General features: G+C 43.3%; 1 protein-coding gene and 1 long non-coding RNA gene across 6 annotated transcripts in view; one reads left to right on the forward strand and one right to left on the reverse strand.

Annotated features, from left to right (window-relative positions):
- The window catches only part of INTS6 (integrator complex subunit 6), a 50651-nt gene extending 46659 nt beyond the window's left edge, over positions 1 to 3992 (reverse strand). For 2 of the 5 annotated variants that reach the window (XM_068929905.1, XM_068929903.1), the window contains exons 1-4: positions 3922 to 3992; positions 3409 to 3569; positions 3065 to 3142; positions 2158 to 2307 (exon numbers count right to left, since the gene is read on the reverse strand). In XM_068929905.1, the coding sequence (XP_068786006.1) occupies positions 2158 to 2307; positions 3065 to 3142; positions 3409 to 3519 (339 nt within the window). In that variant the 5' untranslated portion in view covers positions 3520 to 3569; positions 3922 to 3992. Of the gene's footprint in view, positions 1 to 2157; positions 2308 to 3064; positions 3143 to 3408 lie in introns of all 5 variants that reach the window. The other 3 variants (XM_068929906.1, XM_068929904.1, XR_011138637.1) reach the window with 2 other exon arrangements.
- A 550-nt stretch (positions 3993 to 4542) lies between these two features.
- Positions 4543 to 19494, forward strand: LOC138065589 (uncharacterized). The gene is made up of 3 exons (XR_011138647.1): positions 4543 to 4895; positions 8251 to 8307; positions 9096 to 19494. It is a non-coding gene; the product is annotated as an uncharacterized lncRNA (long non-coding RNA).
- The last annotated feature ends 804 nt before the right edge of the window (positions 19495 to 20298 follow it).

Here is a 20298-nt window from a genome sequence, read left to right on the forward strand (position 1 = left end):
AAGCATGTTAGCAAAAAGATGTTAAGCCAGAGAATTTATTAAGCTTTTTTTTTAAAAGCTTAATAAATGTGTATTTTTATTACTTCACACAATACCACATCCAAGATCATCTGAATATGGTGCTTTTGTAGAACTATATTCTCCTCCCATTCTAAGATAATTACTCTTTAAACACCTCTGCTGTATTTTAGTTAAGTGCTAACTTAATGCTATGGTATTAATTTTTTTTTTTTTTAACTCCTTAAAAACAAGTGAATCAGTACTTTATGTTCAGGGTGAAAACTATTTCAAATATAACTGAGTGTTCTGACTACTTCTATTATCCCGAATTCTTAAGGTTTCTCATGGCATGTATGGGTAAATACCCACTGAAGTAAAAGTAAGTAACATCAACAACGACAGGTTGATAAAGCTTATTGCTCAAAGGCCAATGTGAACTTGAGGAAAGTTAACTGCACCAAAACTCATCCCGCAAGCGCTGAGGGACCAGTTAAGTGCTCCTAAATTTAGTCTGATTTATGAAAACCTGCAAATTTGATTAGTAGGGCCAGAACAGGAACCAGAGACTTCAGCAGCAGATGATCTGGTACTTGCCATAAATCCATCTGTTAATCAGGACTAAAAAAGGTTAGCATATAGTCACCTGACTGCACATTTGAACACCTCTTCAACGGTCTGTTCCACATGTGGAACAGAGCAACTAAAACACATAAGCCAGGGTGGGTTCAAGCCCTGAGAGAGCCTGGTAAACAAAACAAACCAGACAAAGAAAAAGCCACTGCTATACAGACAAGAGCGGCTATTTGCAGTAATGAACACTAACCAGTCAAAACAGTCATGACGTGAACTGAGCTGAGCACAACTGGCTCACTTGATTAGAATTTTAACATCATCCATACCAGTGGTAAAGGGAAAGTATTTAACGCGTGTGCCTTGATTTTTATGTAAAGTTACAGCTTTGTATAGTTCATGTAACTGAACCAAAAAAGATGGAAAGCAGAAGATATTAGCACACAGACGTATAAGAGGAGAGCAATGGGAACAGAGAGGAAAAAAAAGCAACGTGTAGAAGTAGCACTTTTTTTTTTTTTTAAAGTTTCATCACTAAACTGGCATTTTAAAAATGTTTAGGCTCACTTGATCACCTAGTGGCAAAGTCATACAATGCAACATGAGAGAGATGAATTTCCTTCCCAAACAAATATGGCATGTTATCACAGAGACTGTGCTCAGACTTGGAGGGAGGGGACTTATTTTCACAATCACATACCCATGTTAACTATCAAGTGGAGTAACTAATCCACAGACAGGAGAGCAACATTTTGCATGAGAGCAACAAATGAAATGGGGAGATTCAAGTTAGTATGTTTTCTGTGAAAAACGCACAATATACTTGCCTGATACTAATCATGTCCATTATGATGCAAAACAAATCCAGGTTTGATCCAGTGCCAGATACAACTGTGAATGCTTCCTAAAGCATATGTTCAATGTAAAGTTACTGGCTTATGGCAACTCACACTACTGACCAAAAGAATGTTGGAATACCCCAAAAGATGTCCTGCTTTAAAGTGACAGGCATTAGAAAAGCACATCACAGGCATTAGAAAAGCACAGCTCCAAGGCTCTGATACAGCAGGGAGTTTTATAAAATACAGGTGTTCAGAGAAAGTAGTAACTCACTAGAAAGAAATGACTTTGAAAAAGACATGCTCTACTCAGTATTTCTGAAACATGCTGTGCCTTTCAAAAAGTAGCTCATTTCTCAGAGTGTACTTTATAATTACTTGTAATTGATTATGCAGCACTGTATATGCAAGGAAAAGTTTTCAAATCCCATCAGGCTTATCAGCTAAGGTTCTGAAGCATAAAATTTGTTATGAAAAAAAAGACAAAGTTTAACTGAAAGGTCAACTTGAAGGCTAAGCTGGCGTTTAAGAATTGAAGAATAACTGAAATAAGAAAGGAAAGTCGGATTAAAAAAAAACAAAAAACAGTGAACTACCACATTTCCTCAAGCTACCTGAGCTCTGTTTTTCTTTTGAAGAAGCCCCACATTCAGTATTTCATGAAGATGCCATTTTGGACAACTAGTTAACTGCTGTCCCTGGAAAGTTTGTCTTTTATGATTTTTCCCCCTATTAATAGTCAACCTACCTGCCCATAGTTGTCTATGCCAGTTACTAATCTATTTAAATTTAATAAATCAAAAGCTGTCCTTAGGGACTGGCCAAGAGTCGTAAGTCCTTCAGCTTGAAGGTTTTTGAGTTCATTCATAAACGTTGCATGGTTTTCTTTCCATCCAGCCTGAAAAGAGAAACGTGAGAAGACGTATCCTTCAGACAGGAGCTGTGCACAGGATAACGCTTTCCTCTGGGGCTACAGAGCAGCGCTTTCCCCTCCGCACACAGCAAATGACAAGGGCTACCCAAACGCCTGGCGAGCGAGCAATATTTTAGCGGTTGCTCCCTCAGGCTGGCGAGCGCGTCGTCGTGGAGGAGAAAAGGAAAAAAAAAAACCAAAAAAAAACACACAAAAAAATCGTAGCAGCCCACCCCTGCCAGCCGTATTTTGGATTCTCTCCGCAGGACGAAATCTCGGTGAGGTCATCCATGCCCAACTCTTTCTTGCAGCTCTTCAAACTACGGCAGCTCGGCTCTTCGCCGGCTGCGCGGCGCTCTCCGGCGGCCGTGCTCGCCCCGCCGCCCGGCCCCCCGCCGGGCACGGGCCGCGACGGGCAGGCGGGCGGCCTCCCTTCCCCTCCCCTTCCCCTTCCCGACCCCCCCCACCCCGGGCCCAACTCTCGGCGGAGTTGCTGTCACTTCTCCCAACTCGAATAAATATCCCCCACAGTTCATTGCTGCTCGCGCACCGCACGGGGGGGGGGGGGGGGGATGTCGGCCATGTTGATGTCAGCGCTGCCGCCGCCGCCGGAGCCCGAGCGTGCGTGTGCGCCCAGGCGCGGCGGGCGGCGCCGGCCGCGGGGGCCGCACGGGGCGGGGGAACGGGGTGGGGGGGGCGGTATGTGTGTGGGGAGGTGGGGGGGAGGGTTAACGGGGGTTACCTTGATAGCGTAAGGAGGCTCCTCGAAAGTGACCAGCATGTACCTGTCGCCCCTGCTGGCCGGGTCGCGGGCACGGAGCTGCGGGGGTGGCGGACAAAGCGAGAGGGTGAACGCGGAGGTAGCGGCGCCGGGGCGGCCCCCGCCTTGGAGCCCCCCGGCCCGGCCCGGAGCGGTGCGGCCCGGCCCTCCCTGCCCGCACACACACGCACTGCCGCCCGGCCGGCCGGCCGCCCTCGCCCCGCGCCCCCGGCCCCGGCGGCCCCCCGCGCCCTGCCTCCCCCTCCCCTTCCCCGCGCAGTCACTCTCGCTCTCTCTCGCCTCCTCTCGCAAGGCAGAGCCGGTACCTTCATGAAAGTCTCTACAGCGCCTTTGGCTATGTCCAGATAGGTGGTGCCCAGATGGGTGCGCTGGTTCATGGAGGCGGACGTGTCTATCAGGAAGAGTAAGATGGGCATAGTGCGGAGGGGCCGGCGGCCGGGCGGCTACATGGACAGAGGGCGGGGGGCTGAGGGGGGACCACGGGGCGGGGTGGGAGGAAAAGGGGAAGAAGAGGAGGAGGAGGAGGAGGAGAAGAAGAAGAAGACGGGGTTGGGGGGGACAGGAGAGGAGTAAGTGGCTGTGAGTGCTCTGCACGGGGAAGGGCGCCTCCCCGCTGCCCCTCGCCCAAGGAGGGGGGGAAGGGGGGCAGCCCTGCCTGCCCTGCCCTCCTTTGTGTGAGGGGCCTGCTCAGCCCAACACAGGCTGGTTTATGAGGGAGAGGCGGATAGGGCTGCGCTGCTGCTAACCTTCCCCCCCCCCCCCCCGCCTTCCACCTTCCTCCACCGCCGCCCGCCCTCCCCTCCCCCTGTTGATGTTACTCAGAAGTTTCAGGCGGAGCAGCCGCAGCCCCACCACCCCGGCACTTTCTCTCTCTGACTGAGGCGCTTCCTCGCTCGCCGCCCGCTTTTAAGGCAGCCTGGGCAGGTCGGGGCCCGCCCCCGAAAGACACGTCCCCACGCCACGTGACCGCCTCCCGGCCCCGCCATAGGGCACCGGGCAGCTCCCTCATTAGCATATTCAAATCAGCGGGAGGAGGGGCGGCCGGAGCCGCGGAGGGAGAAGGCGGCGGGGGCGCGCGCGCGCCTCGGCGCTGCCGCCGCGCACGCGCGCTGCCGTGCCCGGCGAGCGGGGTGGGGTGAGGTGGGGGGGGCGGAAGGGGTGACACAGCCCTGTGCAGGGAGGGGCGCAGCTCCTCGGAAAACGGTCGGGGCGGGAAGGGGGGAGAAACGACTGAAATGAAACCCGGGGCGGTGGGAAGGAAAAGGAGAAGGGTGGCGGCACATGGACGGGGGAAGACCGCCTCGCCCGGCGGGCTCGGAGGCGACGCGCCCCGGCTGAGCCGCCTGGCTCGGGGCGCGGCGGCGGTTGCCCGCGGTAGTAACGGACCCGAACCCGCCCCTTGACTGGGGCCGGCCGCCAGGCTGGGCCGGGGCGGGGATGAAGAGGGCGGGGGAGGCCCCGGGGAGAGCGCGGGCCGCCGGCGGCTCGACTCGGCCGGGAGCGGGCGGGTGAGTCACGGGGGAGGGGGCGGTGCCGCCGCCCCCCGCCCGGCGCCCGCCGCGGCTTCTCCTTGAGGCTGCAGGAAGGTCTTGCGGGGGGCCTGGCGGCGTGGGGAGCCCCCCCCCCCCCGGCCTTCCTCCGGAAGGAGGAAGAGGAGGGAGGGGGACTCCCCCGTCGGGGGCGGGGGTAGTCGCCCCCCGCCCCGGCCGGCTGCCCTCGGCCCTGCCTTGGGGCGTTTCTTTACTTCCCCCGTCACCCGCTTCAGGCGTGGTGAAGGATTGTTCCTTCCAAGGTTAGTGGGGTGGGGGTCCTCTAAACTGTGCCGATGCCAAAACTGCCCCTTCCGTGAGGGGGGAAGGCCGGAAAAGCCGAGGTCCGAAATGCCCCCGCCTTGGGGGCCGGGGTGGGCGGCGGGGGGGGGCCCTTCCTCGGGGGGAGCTGGCGCTTGGGGGCCCGGCACGCAGTGCCTGCCCAGTCCACGACATGCCGTGGCTGTAGGGTGCAGGTGACCGTTTAAATGGTACCTTCTCAGGGACCTGCACTGGCTTTTCACTCGATGTCAGGAGGAGGGAAAAATAAATAAATAAACGTTGGCTAGCCCTAGCAGTGGCCCTTTCCCCTACATACAGACGGAGATTAACGCTAATGTTTCTTTGATCTGTGGCAGGGCGCTCCACATTCACTCCCGATCAATCACATAATCGGGGAGTGTTTCCAACGATGAAGATCTCTGCTCTTGGTTGTTGTTTTGGGGTTTTTCTTTCCCCAGCAATTGTGTCTCTGTTTATGCTCTCCTACCTTGGAGCGCTAACTCTGAAGTCGTTTCTTAGCATAATCACTTCAGGAGATGCCTCTGCTTCCTATCTGACTTGATATTTTTCCCCAGCTCGAGCTGATGTGTTCTCCCAGTCACTGCTCTAGCAGGTTTAAAGCCACTGTGCTCCTTCCTTCTCTTTAAAATACGAAAATATCAGCAGTGTTCTGGTTTGATTCATCCTGCTTTTCCAGGCAAGATTTCTGTCTTGTTCGACAAGAGCTGTTTTTGGCGTTTTGTTTTGTTTTGTTTTTTTAAGATTAATGAAAGATTAACATTCAGTTTCTAGGAAGGCTGGAGAGGGATAGGAATCATACTTCCATTATAGCTTTGTATGCATTCTTATGCCAGGGAGCAGATTATTTTGGCTTTCTTGTCGGCGCTGTATCTGTGACCTGAGGCATTGGGGTGAAGTGAGGGATGCTTCCTTTCAGTTCAGTTATCCATTTAAGGCCACTAAGGAGTCTCCAGTGTGAAGGGCTCCACAGGAGCAAGGAAAGAGTCTTGATCTTTGGAGTCTGTGCAGACAAAATATGGTAACTGGGTTGGCAAATAAGTAACATCTCTTGCTATGAGTATTTCTCAGTGTGGATCTTGCTGGCAGTGAGAGAGTGGCCAAGCTTGTGTGTACTCGCTGGCTCTTGAGCAGCTTGCATCTTTCCAGCAGTTCAATTTTAGAGCTCCAACAGTGGTGGTGTGTCTTGTGACCAGCAGCAAGGCTGTTCTGGTCCAGGTTCTACCGGTTAATCTGAATCCCTGCTGTCAGAGGAAGTGAACCAGCGGGTGCTGCTGAGGCTGGATTGCTGGGTTGCCCTGGAGTCTAGCTGCATGCCTAGCCCCATTGTGCAGTAAAACGTTCGGACTGTTGGAGAAACGTGGTTCACAGTTATCTTCTGTCTGCCAATCTGTATTGGAGCACCTTGCTTCCCCTCGGCCCTCCACGGAAAGTGGCATGTATCTTCTGGCTCTCAGGTATGCCACTCCTAAGGTCAACAAGGCTGGCTGCTGCAGGACCAGTAATCATCTCCCAAAAGTGGTGGGATTCAGGTTGTTAAGTGAAGGCTATAATGCTGCTTTAACAAATCGTGCCTTGGGATTAGTAGCTTCATTTGGGAGTAATGTTGGGTAAGTGTGTGTTGTCAGCCTCTAATTGGCTTCCCTTTAAATCTCTGAGATAGGCACATTCTTCAGACATGCCATCTTTTCTTCTATTTTTATTTCACTGATGTTTCATTGACCACCCAAATAAAAATAATAAATAAAAATAATGTCACTCTTAAGTGCCAAGCCTTATGCATTTTCTCGAGGAGCGTTGTAAAAATGGGAAACTTCTGGAACGCACCCTTCTCCAGAGGTAGGGGGAGGGGAAAAAAAAGTAAAGGCATTTTATAGCACTGCCACACCAGGAAAATGTCATTGTGAAAGGCAGCCTGAGACATGGAGACTTTGCATAAATCCTGGAAGGTCGTTTGGAATTTCTGATTTTTCTTTTTATTACCAGTAAGTGAAGAGAGAGAGGGGAAAAGACATTAACTCTTAGTGGTAGAATCAGTCATAACCTACCGTGAATTCTGAATCAGCATGACAATTGCAAGCTGTAGGCACACTGTAATTTTCTCTTACCAACACGAGAGGAAGGTGGGACTGAAGCAGCTGGACCTACTCTATCCCTAGTTCCCTTGGACCCAATGATTACCACTGATAAAAGAATCTCGTGCACGAAACTTGTATGCAGTTCCAATGGGACCTCTACCAGCAAAAACACTTTGTGAATTCTATATGTACTTTTTTGCCATTATCTTTGAAGTAATTTGGAACATTTGGTCCTTCCTGCTCCTGTGCATGTCATATGAGACCCATATTAGATCCCCTATAGGGCAGAATGAAGGTTAGTTTTGTGTTGCCTGTGGTAGGCATTAGTACTTTCCTACTGGGAGCTGGCCAATTTGATTAATGTTGAGAAAGATTCTTTTTAAGAAAAGATAATCAACCCAAGTCTTAAAGTGCCTGTCGGCCTCTTGATGTGAGAGTCTTAATGGGTAGTACTGCCATCAGAGTCACATTTATAAATCTGTACAAGGGATTTGCTATGAAGGAACAAAACCTAGTGATATTAGTGCTTATGCTCATTACTGGTAGAGCTGACACAGGTGAGCAGGGAGAGAGCTTGCGACTATCCCTGTGAAAACAGATGTATCTTTCTGTGGTTTCAGCTTTTTTACATGGTAGGTAAATTTATACCCCATGTATAGTGTAAATGAGACAGTTCTATGTTTTCTCTTAAATCTGGATGAATGGTCTCAGCTAGCTCTGTCTGAAGGAATACTTTTGCTGTAGTGATAATGCATAAGATTATCAGTTTAGACTTAAGGTGTAGAAATTATTCATTTTCCAGCTTGTTTCATACACAGATTTTGTTTCTATTATTTTTCATACATCCGTGAGGGATTATGAAAACACGTGCATGTCTAAGAATACTCATTTTCTCACCTTCAGAGAGGCCACTGTCTGTTAGACAATAACTATTAAAAATGCAAATTTGGCTTTAACTTCCAATGAATTTGAAAATGTATATTGAAAAAATCATTTGAAAAATATTTTGATATCATTTACTATTACTGAGTTTTTCCTTAAACTTTTTTGTTTCCCAATTGATACTCGTGCAATCATCTTTTTCTATATCATCATTTATTGTTAGCGTTATTTTGTCCTAAATAACAGGCTTGAATGGAAGATGTTATGTTAAAAACCTTCAAGTGGATCTTGGAACTAGAATTGGCAATATAACTTTGTTTTTTCTTTTTTTGGCTGGCCTTTCTCTTCCTCAATACAGAACTGTTTCGTGAAGATTATTTCAAGATCTTTGTCAGCCCAAGTTTAATGGCGCAGAGTAAGTTTTTCATAGCTTCCTTTAGAAGGCCCTTTCATAGCCTAGTAGATTGTCACTACTCAGACTTTTTTTCCCCATATAAAGATCTTAAATTTTCTATTGCTTAATTTTATTTATTGTTCATCATCAAAGTATATGTCCTTGAAGAGCACTCTGAGTCTCAATTTATTATCTTTTAATGCTTGTATCCTAATCCTTTTAGTGAGGTGCTGTGCATTCCCTTTATTTGCTTTCTTTATAAATAAAATGTTATTTTCCACTTATCTTGCATTCATAGCAGTTTATATTGTTGGGCTTCTTGGTTGTTATTCCACTAGTTTCAGTTCAGTGGTTTTTAAGCCTACTTCTCCCCACCCCCCGAAGTATTACCAAAGAGAAACTCACTCCTCCTTACAATTCAAGGTAGCTTAGGAAAACATACAATATCCAGCCTAGAATGAGTAATTACTGAGAAGGCTCAGTTAAGCTGAGATGCAAACCCAAAAATTTTTCTAGAAAAGCACAAGTTGATTTTCAGACTTGGAAAAAATGTATTTTTTTTCTTTTAGTGTCAGTGGAAATCATAGGAACTTTCTACCTACAGAACAAAAGCAGTGACAATTCTTTTTTCCTAATTCCTACATTATTACACAACCCTTTCCCCGCTCCTTGTTCAGTTTTTCAAAATATTAGGAAGGCTTTGAGGGGAAGTACAACTGAGATGACATTAAGATAACTGGATCTCGAGTTTTTATGTATGTTCTAGGACTTTGATTGAAAATGTCTATTTTTTTTTTTTAAACTTGCAGAGCCAGTTGCCTGCTTTTGAAACCTTTTAGAAGTCTGCACTTTGGCTTTCCCAACACTAGAACGCAGTGAAACTACATCACTTTGCAGAACGATGACCTCTAAAAGAAGTTGCGTTCCGGCTTCTCTTGGCCCATCTTCAAAGACAGTCTCATTTTCATTATTCTTAGATTGGGAAACCCAGAGGATCGCCTTTGAAGCTTCCTAAGGATTTTTGTATTCTCCGCCACCACTTCAGTCTTCCAAATCCTTTGCTGTGTTCTGGCTCAGTAGCTGGAACAGCAGTGTACAATCCAGGAGTATAACGTTAATGTGGAATTGCAAGGAAACTGGGATTATAGTACTTGGATGCTTTGATGTAGTTTGCTTTCCAGCTGTTTAGACTGTATGTGGGTACAGAGAGACTAAGTTCCTGAATATTTGGGAAATACTTAAAGATCTTCCAAAGGAACTTATGATAGAAGTACATGATAAAATTATTTTCGGAGGAAAAACTAACCTCTTCAAGGGCCATCTATGCTGTGACGCTTACGGGAAATCAGTCGATTAATGATGGAGAGGTTGCAAGGCACCTGAATAGAAGATAAGCAGAATTTCGTCATTAAAATCACATTAAACTGCATATTTGATATATACTTTCCCTTTAGTATTACTGGCCCTAGATTGAAAGGTCTTCTAGGCAATGGGATGTCTTCGTATGTATTTAACAGTATTTAACACAGTAGGACCTTTAACATTTAGTACTCTGGGGGATTATTAAGTTTAACATGGAGAAAACTGCTTAAAGCAAACACAAATTACAGTTGCAATAAGGTAGCACATATGAGAGTTTAAATTGATTTACAGTTTTTATGTATCCTTCTTGGCATATTACATTGCCATTGCTCCTTTCACTCAAGGCAGGATCCTGGTCTATAAAAAAAAAAAAACCTGTGTTGATTCTAGTCCTTCAAATTTATGCTTCCTCTTGGGTATCTCAGCTGGCAGTGTTAAGACCCAAAGAGAACAGAAAACATCCTCTAGCATATAAAAGCGAGGAGGTTTTTTTTACCTGTCACTTTTTTTTTTTCCTTCTGAACTTATTTTCTGTCCCTTGAGATGTTGCTAGCAGCAGGCAGCAGCATTCCACTTGATTCCTGATAATAGCACCGTGCCCTGGAATTACTGCTCTAGGCTTCTCATCTTTCTCCCCACTGTGCCCAGGCCAGGAAAACAGGAAGAATCTTCTCTGTTCACTAGAACAGCAGGTCTGAGGAAATCTTTGCTTATTATGCCAGTGGAAAACATTTTTTTTTCTTTGAGTAGGGCCAGAGATAATAGTTATATCCATCAGCTGGTTTGAGAGATAAGATATCATTTGTAGCAACCCATCCTGGTTTCATTTAGCTTTCTTTTCTTGTAGTCGTGGTTGAAAGCTCCAGAGTATACTGTAATGGGTTAATTTGGTCCTTCATGCAAGTACATGTAATACACAGTGTTGGCATTTAGGCTATTCTCAAGCTGACAGGAACAAAACTATGATACTCTTCCCCCACAACACCATTTTTTAACCATCTTTCATATAAGCTGTTAAATCATTTGCGAGAAAACTTTCCTTGGGTTGTTCGTGCCCTGCCCATATCCACTGACCTGAGCAATCCCATTTGTCACTATTCCAGAGATTTCTTTTGTTTGTTCCTTCAAGCATTCTTCCCTGCCTCCGTTACAAAGTTTCAGTAGCCCAGGAAATCATATCCTTTCTGAAGGGTTGGACTCTCCTGCACATTTCATAGCATAGCAACGTAACTCTATTACCATGGATCCCAGACGCAGGAGTGCAGAATTTATTTAACCAGTCGAGTAGTTAAGAAACACCCATTCCAGCAACAGTCCACTTGGAGTGTAAAGTGGCTGCAGCTAAAAGATATTCTATAAGCACTTCCAAGGGAGGCAAAAAAGGAGGTGTGCTTTTTTTTTTTGGTTTTAATGGCCAGTGTAATGGGTATAGTCTTTGTAAGCAACAGGACAAAATTTATTCTTCCATAAATTGTTTTCCACGGAGCTATCACACCTGCATGTGGTATTTGAGAGCTGGGAGCTCTTTCTGTAAAATATTGCTACACTGTAGAAGCTTATTATCCAACCTTTACTCCAAAAGTGATTATCATGCATTGCCATCTTTTGCCTAAAATCAAAATACACTCAAAAAAAGATGCTCTTGGTTTCTCTCTACAAAGCAATTGGCATGACTGGTGTCAAATGGAATATGTATCAGTTGGTCTGTCTTTTGCCACTTAGAAGTTAATGAAAACTTACCAAATCTCAACTAAATCTCTAAAAAAGACACCTATAAAGCAAAGACATAAGTCTCTGGGGATAAAACAAAGCTGATTGAAATAGTTTTTTCGTCCAGGGAACAAATCCGGTAATCTGTATTCTTTGTCTTTAAGCACCTTTGGCTATGTGTTGGGACTATTTGCTGAGCATGTTATTTCATTTTAACTCTACCTTTTGTATGAGAGTTTTTTGTACTTTTCTATACACATTGAAGTCTTTATGTAAGGCCTGTTTGTTACAGAGGTCCTGGTCTTGCACAGCAAACGTGAATGGATGCCAGAGTGGGCAAATTTGCCTGCACTAACTTGCAGAAAAAAGGATCTTCTTTTAGAAATACTTCTAATGGGAAGGGAAGAGACTTACAGCATGGCTTCAAAAAATACAAAAGAATAATTTTTACCTAGTTGAAACTGCAAAAGCATTTCTCATTAGGAAAATTTTAGAACCAAGTTGAGACGGGCTTATAATGAACCTTGAATTGTAAGCGTAATCTTTTTTTGTAACTACAGGCTTCACCAAACAGTGCTATTTTGGTCAGCAATGAGTTGTTTTGTTGTTGGAGATGGCTTTGAGTTCATGACATTGCAATTGGAAAGCGTTAAACATTTCAGAATCAGTTCTAATATTTTCCTACTTGTAAGCCATTTTAAGGCGATATAGTTTATGGTTATTTTCTGAACATTGATCCAAAATAAGAAGTCCAAAGAAGCTCATCCCATAATTCAGACCAACTCTTGCTAAGTGTACCCTTCTCCAATTCTGACAAAGTGTACTGTGTACACTGGTTCTGTGATTAGTGTAACATTGTCTCTGAGATTCTTCTACTCCTTCCCTCCTTCAAGGTACCTGTTATTTCAGTTTTCTTGGGGCCTTCTCTTGCCACCTCTACTTAGATATTCGGTATGGCTCTCTTCAGCTGGCCGAGGGAAAAAAAGCCAGAACTACTCGTTTGCCCTGACAAGTCTCTTCACTCTCCATGTTTTAGATGATTGGTTGTGCTGTGTGCTTGACTCCAGCAGTAGCTAAAAAGTAACTTCTGATCCAGCAAAAGCTTCCAAAGGTTGACAGATATCACTTGAGCTCTCCTTTCAGAGGTAAGTGACAGCCCTTTAACCCAATTACAGTCCAGTGCAGCAGAATTGTATTCACTTGTGATCCTCTACCAAGCAGCTACTGGCAATTAACTTACAGGGAACAGGATAGTATTCCTTTTTATTTTAAGAGGAATTAAGATCTGCTGTACTTTAATTATATGTTGCTTGGAATGCTCCATCCTGTTTCCACCATAATACCATTTTTTCCATTGCTGCATCTGCTCACTGTTTCCTAATTCTCTTGTTTAATACCAAAATCTATTACCCATGTATTAGCGTGCTTTACAGTAGTTTTCACTCAAACATGTGCAGTTTTTACCTTTGTCTAGTTAGCATTGGCACAGTGTTCCTCTAATTAATATGGACAATTTTGCTATAATGTCCGTTAGTTTGTGGAGTTTAGAACTGTAACTGTGACCGTCATGTAAATCTGTTCCTTAGCACACGGGTAGCAATCCAGTAGACCACTGTCACTAGTACCAAAATTTCCTGTAATTCTGACATTGCAGTGAATTCCTCCCCAAATGGCAGTAAGGAGGTCTTTTATGTTTTTTTCTCTGCTTCAATTCTCTGTTTTCTGTATTGTGAAATTATCCTCTGCATAATTTAAGAACTGTTTCATGATCTATGTTTAGCAGAATTTGTTACCCAACAGATGTCTGAACAGCTAATGACCTCTGTAAGTACAGCCCAGTGATTTCTTGCTACTGATGGTCAAAGAATTTTTAATCTCTTCTGCTACAAGTCAGCACTAGGGCAGCATGTCACCTCTTACTAAATGCCAAAAGCATAAGAAGTGGTATTTCTCCCTCATTTTCCTTTGAATTTGCCTGTTCGTGTGTGTGTGTGCAAATGTGTACGTACATGTGCATGCTTCACTTTTTTCTGTTCAAAAACAAAGAACATGAATAAAAAAATGGAAATGAATCAGAATATAATTTCAAAAAAAACCCCAAACTTTAAAAATACAAGCCAGAACTGACACTCAATCATCAAGTTGGAAAAGGGGTAGATGCCTAGAAAAGTCCATGATAGGAAGTCCCTTTTAATGCCACCTTCATCCATGTGGCAAACATAGCCTTACAAGAGGATTTTGAGGAGCTCTAGCCAGATCATTAGCCCTGGTTAGTGTGCTATACGTGCTCCAACATCACACTGCAGCTGCACAGTCATTCCCTCTCTTTCCTTCTCCCTGTTCGGATCAGAATTGAGCTCATCCCTACATAGGAAAATTGTCCTAGTTTCTGCTTTTTCTCTTTTTCTCCTCAACCACCCTGCACTTGGGAGAAGAAAAGTATCAAGCAGGACTGCATCAGAGAGGAGGTAAGACAGCCCGTAACATCTGGCACTCCTTTTTCAGGGGAGGGAATTGAGGAATTGAATGGTGATTGATACAGGTCTGGTCAGATATCTTTATGGACGGATTCTGCAAGCCAGATGCCGAAGTCCCTAGAATATGAATTCATACTGCTTGAGAGTATAGGCCATACTTGGCTGCGTGCCATTGTGGAGGGGAGAACTTGGACTACCTGCACGCAAGTGCTTCTGCAGCGGTCAGGCTCCTGAGCTGCTGCCTGCGACTCCCACTACGTAGCTCCAGAATGCCAAGAAGTTTGCTAGGTTTGTTGTTGAGATGTTCTTCTGTGATGAAAGGGTCATTGTGGTGAAATTGATGGTTGGGAGGTACCGAAACTGTGGAGAAAACTCATCAGCTGAATCTATACTAGTAAACTTAAGAGGGCCAGCACTCTGGCACTACTATACAGAGTTGTTACAGTTGAAGAATTAGCATGCTCCTTGGCAATTTGGGCACATGTCGCTTGGCACTCTCCCAGATGGTATCTGGGCATGGCTTTGAGGCTAGCATGGAATAGGGATCATTCCCAATAGACACTTTTATATCACCACACTTTCTTAGGGGGAGGAAGAAAATTTCGCTCCGTGATGCAAACTGGGCCATAGTGGCCTCAGGACAAAAAACCGCCAGTCTTTATCCTGTTTTACTAGGTAATAGAACTGGACCAATCCTGATGCAGATACCACAATTTCTTGCTACAGGTTTAGCCTCAAGGTCTCTAAGTTTTGAAAGTTTTTTTTTTTTTCTGTGTGTGTATACATACATATCCATTTGGCTTTTCAAATGGAGAAACCTGTTTCCAGCTCTCATTCATTAGGATTTGAGAGTCTTTACATGCTCTTAAGGAATCTCTGTCCTTCCTCTAATGTCTTCTCACTTGAACACTTCAAGAGCACTAATGCAGCTAATTCTTATCACGTTTCTTGTTGATTTAAGTGTTTCAGTGAAAAATAACTATTGCCTAGTTCCCTACTACTACTGGGAATGATCTAACACAGCAGATGAGCTCTTTTGACTTCAGAGCATCGCTTGGCCTCACATGGAGCCTTTTGAGCACCTTTCTTTTTGATTCAGTTCTGATGTACAGCCTCTATGTGGAAAATCTCCTCTGCTCATATTAATCATACAATACAGAGACTATTCTGGCTCCAGTTAACCTGAACATCAGGGGCTAATCTAAACTACTGAGAATGTCAGATTTTTTTTTTTTCAGTCACTCCCAGATGGGCTGACTCAGGGGTTTCCTTTGATTTCCCATCTGGTCTTTCCTCATCCACTTTCAGAGGTACAAGATGCAAATTCCCTATTCCTCAGTCTTCACAGATGTAATTCCACCTTCTTCTCAGATGATAGCTTTACACAAGGAGATCACCAAGTTATAGATGAAGACATGGCTAAATAAGTGTTTTTCCCCTCCAAACATGTGTGGCCTCTTGTCTCTAGAGCATTTGCCGTTTTACAAACGAGGAGTATTGTACCCACTTTAATGAATCCTTTCATTAAGTGGCTGTCCTGGAATGGGCCAGTGCTTCCATACCCACTCTTGTCCCAGAGGACGTCTCCCCAGGGCAACTAAACCACCGTTAGATATGCTTATCACTTCAAAATCAAAGTGCACTCTGTAGATGCTGACTGTGGGCATATGGGCCTGCTACTGTGCAAGATGTCCAAAGCAATCAGACATTTTGGCTGTAATCTATCTAGAATAAAACTGATGCTTATCAGGAGTGGCCATGAAGTAATCAGGGAACCAAATGCTCCACAACACCATTTGCAATGGTACCCATCTAAATGTAGTGTCGCTGGGATGTCTATATACGTTCACAAAATGAGGAACTCTGTTTGAGTGAGGGACAGAAATGCCGGCTTATCTGCAAAAGCAAAGGTGACTGTGCTAATATTTACACAGAGTAAGCCGTGAAAATGTTTGAATAGACAATCCAGGATTCTTTTTTGACTTCTAGACTGTGGTACTGAGTCATAAGCCCCCTGTATACACTCAACCTTCTGCATTTCACTGTCAGGCTTCCTCCAGGACTTCCTTTTCCACAAATAGGAGTTGTTCATCCACGCTAGTTCAGGAACAAGACGCTTTTAAATCAGTCTTTCATCACAGGTTTAAATCGACAAAAATTGACATCTTTAGTGCGGGTCTACCTATTTTCTTAAAGACTCAGGTGCTTGTTTGGTACAATATGAACCTTTTCATATAATTGGAGTAAGAGGTAATCTACAAAATGGCTTGACTCCTAGAAAAGTGCCCAGCTCCAAAAAGTTCCTGTCAAAAAATGCATATCAAAATGATGCTAGAACGTCATTAGTAGTAGCAATATTAGAATAATTAGGGCTATAAGCTTTCTCTATACCAGACTTATTTTTTTGTAAAATATTCCATCACTGCTCCTTCTAAAGTACTTCCAATTTAGTGAGCAAAACCCACTGTTTGATAGTTGTTTTCTTGTCTGACTTTCTCAGAGCAGACTTTGATATGTGGTTGTCAAAACTGAAATGACTGAAAGCATCCTATCAACCTGACAACTCCTGCTGTTGGGCCATGAGACTGGTAGTAAAGGTGAGACAATTCAGGAAAATAATTGAGAGAAGAAAGATGTAAGAATGTGTTCTTTGATACTCCCTGGATATGTTCTTAACTGTATACTTTAAACAAAAGAAAAAGCAGGTGTACTTCAATTCATATAGTTAGTACATCACGTAAGAAAAATTTATTTACCTTTCAGGTAGGCTACACAGGTTATTTGTAATCCATTTTCCAAACAGAAAATGTATTTACTGATGATATTCCATGATTCTTCAATATCACAAAGGGAAAGAAGTTTTATAAAAGAAAGTTTTGATGTTCTGAGGCCTAAAAAGATATGAGAATAAAGACCTTAGAAGAATTAGTGATCAGAGACTTACAGCAAAAAGGCAGTGAATTAAATTACAGAGAATTTTACAGCAGGCAAGTAGGAAGCCCAAAATGTGAGGAAAACTATAGCTGGATCAATGAGGACAAAGGAAACAGAAATAAGACTGCATACAAAGCAAGAACTGCTTATGGGGCAAAATGCGTGAGCCAGGAGTTCTCATTTGCAGCCCACACACTGACACAGCATCGCTTTTTTTTGTTCCCACATGTTCACAGTCAGTTACAAAGCCAACAGTACTTGCATGGTAGGTGAACATTAGTGTAGTTTTTTTCTCAATAAGGTACTACACAGTGATATTACCAGGCATATTTTTAAAATATAGTCTTTCTCTCCATAACTTTGACATACAGCAGACTCAATCTGCCTATCAGTTTCTCTAGCAAATACAGAAAGAAGGTCCTCATTTTCTGAACGTCCGCATAAAAAGAAATGAAATACAGAATAAAACTGTCATAATAAGCATGTAGGATTTATTATTAGAAATGTGATATTCACTGTATGAATGATAAACATCTGAGAGAAAATAAGGAACAATGTTTAAAGGTGAGAGTGCATTTTTATAACAAAGTTTCTGTTTTTAATGAAGATGACAAGTGAAATGTCCGTGGAATATTTTGGTTCTCTATGAAGTTTGCCTTTTTCTCTAAAGAGTTTATCTATACTTGTATCCCACATCTATCTAATAATTATTCCTGTATTTAAGTTTTAATGATGTAGCACGTGAGATTAAAAATATTTTTAGTAACTGTCTTATGAAAGCTATCACTGCTTAAAATGGAATTGCAAAGGAGAGAACTTTAAAAACACATTTTTGCAGTTGCATAGAACTTTTATGTTTTATAGAGTTTTGTTGCATAGAGTTTTGGGGAAAAACATTTAGTTTGTAAACAAGCAGAAAAGGAAAGCATGGGAGAGAGTAAAAAAATGCTGCATTCTGTGTCTATTGAGTGGTGGCGCTATTTGTTGCCAACTGTTTTCACCTTTTTTACGTGGTTATCTTTTGTGTGTGCAAGTCCTTTGTTTTTGCGTGGGTGATTAAGGAAGAGGCCTCAGATGCCGAAATCTGGCTCCCTGTCAGCTGAGCACTTTTGAATTTAAGCACTAAATCAGTTGAAGTGCAGTTTCTCTCCCACACTAGCCCCCCTCTTGTAGAGTGCTCAAGTTAAGTAGTTCCGGCCTAAAATTTAATTGCCAAAAAAGTTTTCTTTATTAAAGGCCTGTTTGTGGGATTATAAATATTACTCTTGTTATTACAGAGCACTTTATAAAAGGACTATTTTTGTGCTATCTGCAAAGACACCAATCTGTTTATTGAACTTTTCCACTCCTACTCAGTAGCCCCCACGCTTGCTGGCCTTCCACTTGCCATAGCTGAAAGCTGTGTGAGATGTCACTATGTTGCCAGGCGATGTAATGGTCGTAATTTTTCAGAAAAGTTTTGATAATAGCACAGTGGCGTATACTGCTGTGTTTTTTGAGCTAGCCATATCCCCTCTGGCCTAACTGCAGTAACGATTTTGCAGATAGAAGTATCTAGGGCTGATGAACATCCAACAGAGCTGCGAGAACGTCCAGCTCCTTCCTCACTCTTTCACCTGCAGGTCACGAGTGTCTCTTGCTTATCTGAACTATCAAGCACGATTACCTATTCTGTTAAACAAATTTGGCTTGTAATACTCAGACGATTCTTACCTGGCTATACCAAAATTAAAAAAAATAAAACAGAAGATGGCGCCAGAGAGCAACCTGTTAAGCAAATCGCCCGGGAGATGGTAGGGAATTCAATTTGCTCCAACCCACAAGCTTCAAGCAAGACTGTAGATGAGAAATTGGAGAAAGTACTCTGGACAGTGGTAAGGTACTGTGGACATGGAAAGTGGCTCTACTGTGTTTAAACCACATTGGTTTAAAATACCAGTGCTTCCCAAAAGTATGCTGTCATTATCAAACACGTGAATTAAAAACCAAGACCACTGCTAGCAAAAGGCAGGCAGGCTAATTTCATTCTATCCGAAGCAAAGGGAAAGTCAGCTTGTACCAAGAAGAAAAGACCAAGACTAATATAGAGAAAAATGTTTTATTTGCTACTACGTGCCAAAATGCCAAGCAAAACCAATAAGGCTAAGCAGCAAAGTTGAAGCAATGTTAATATGATACAAAGTAAGCTGCATTTTCACTTTGTTTCACTGTCTCAATAACCAAACTTCCTATTGATTCAGAATTTATGTTAATGACAGAAAAGAGAACCTTTAAATGATGTCATCACAGAAGTTTTCTTACATTTTATGTTTGCGATTACCTGCAAAAAATACATGCCAGAGTCCCATCATATCATTTTTAATCCTACACATTTTATTTTAGAATGTGGAAAAAGAACTGAATAAGGAGGCTTTCCATGGCAATAAAATTCAATTATAGGACTGCTTGCTTTCCATTCTGTAAGTATCTTTAATCCATGCAATTGAACCTGAAATCTGTTAATGCCTAGTAAATGAAAAGAAATCTATCTGCTGTGAAATATTTTTAAGATTTTCTTGATTTTTTTTTAATTAGATGGGAAAAGAGTTTTCTAAATTACCCTAACTTGGCATCTGTACGTAGTCATTAAACTTGATGTCTACAGCTAGTCTAACTTGGAAGTCTTTCTGTCCATTAGTTTATGCGCTTATTATCATACCAATAAAAATTATTTTTAAAAAGTGAAGTATTTTTGATTGGATTGTGTATGACAATGGTAGGCCTGGAAAAACACACAGATCTTATTGGTAATGTCAATACCTTTTCCACCGTTACTGGCAATATTCCTGTAGCCCATGGGATGCAATGCAGAAGCAGGTGCAATTTCCTAGACGCAGGAGTGAGCTTCAGGTGCTTGGCTTGTTTTGAAATCTTTTTATTTCTTCTCTGCTTTCCTTCCTGCTCTCCCCACTTTGTCAAGCATCACTTTTTCTTCTCTCAGTCATAGCAAGATTGCAGCTGTGTGCAGTAATTTCCCAACCATATTTTCCTATCTTATAAGGGAGAGCAGAGTGTTGACCCCAAATCTGGGTATGTGTGGTAGAGTAATGTAACAAATCCCAGGACACCTTTCACTTTCCATCGCTCAGTTGCTTTCCTGGCTTTGCAGAGGAAGTGATCATTCACAGATAAGATTTAAAACATGCCCTTAAGATTTGTATCTTGACTGACTACAAGCCCACTGGAGCGTCTCCTGCATTGTGTTGTCTTTTCTTCAAAGGCTAACTTGTTTCCAGAGATTAAATCTCTACACAAACCATTTTATTTGATGCCAGCATATTACTAGCTTCAGTCCAAATGCATGCCCCTGGTATCAGGGCATGTCCCAGGAAGCAGCCTGTGGGACCTGTATCCAGCAGGTGCACCTGAACCGCTGTGTCAAGGCTACCATGTGGAGTTTCCTTTACACGCTTTGGAGACAGTGATTAAAATTAAATGTCTGGTCCTGACTGCTTTCAGTTTTTTCCCCCTAAGCAGTATTTTAATTCCT

This window comes from Struthio camelus, chromosome 1 (genome assembly GCF_040807025.1).
Source record: "Struthio camelus isolate bStrCam1 chromosome 1, bStrCam1.hap1, whole genome shotgun sequence".
Lineage (NCBI taxonomy): Eukaryota > Metazoa > Chordata > Aves > Struthioniformes > Struthionidae > Struthio > Struthio camelus.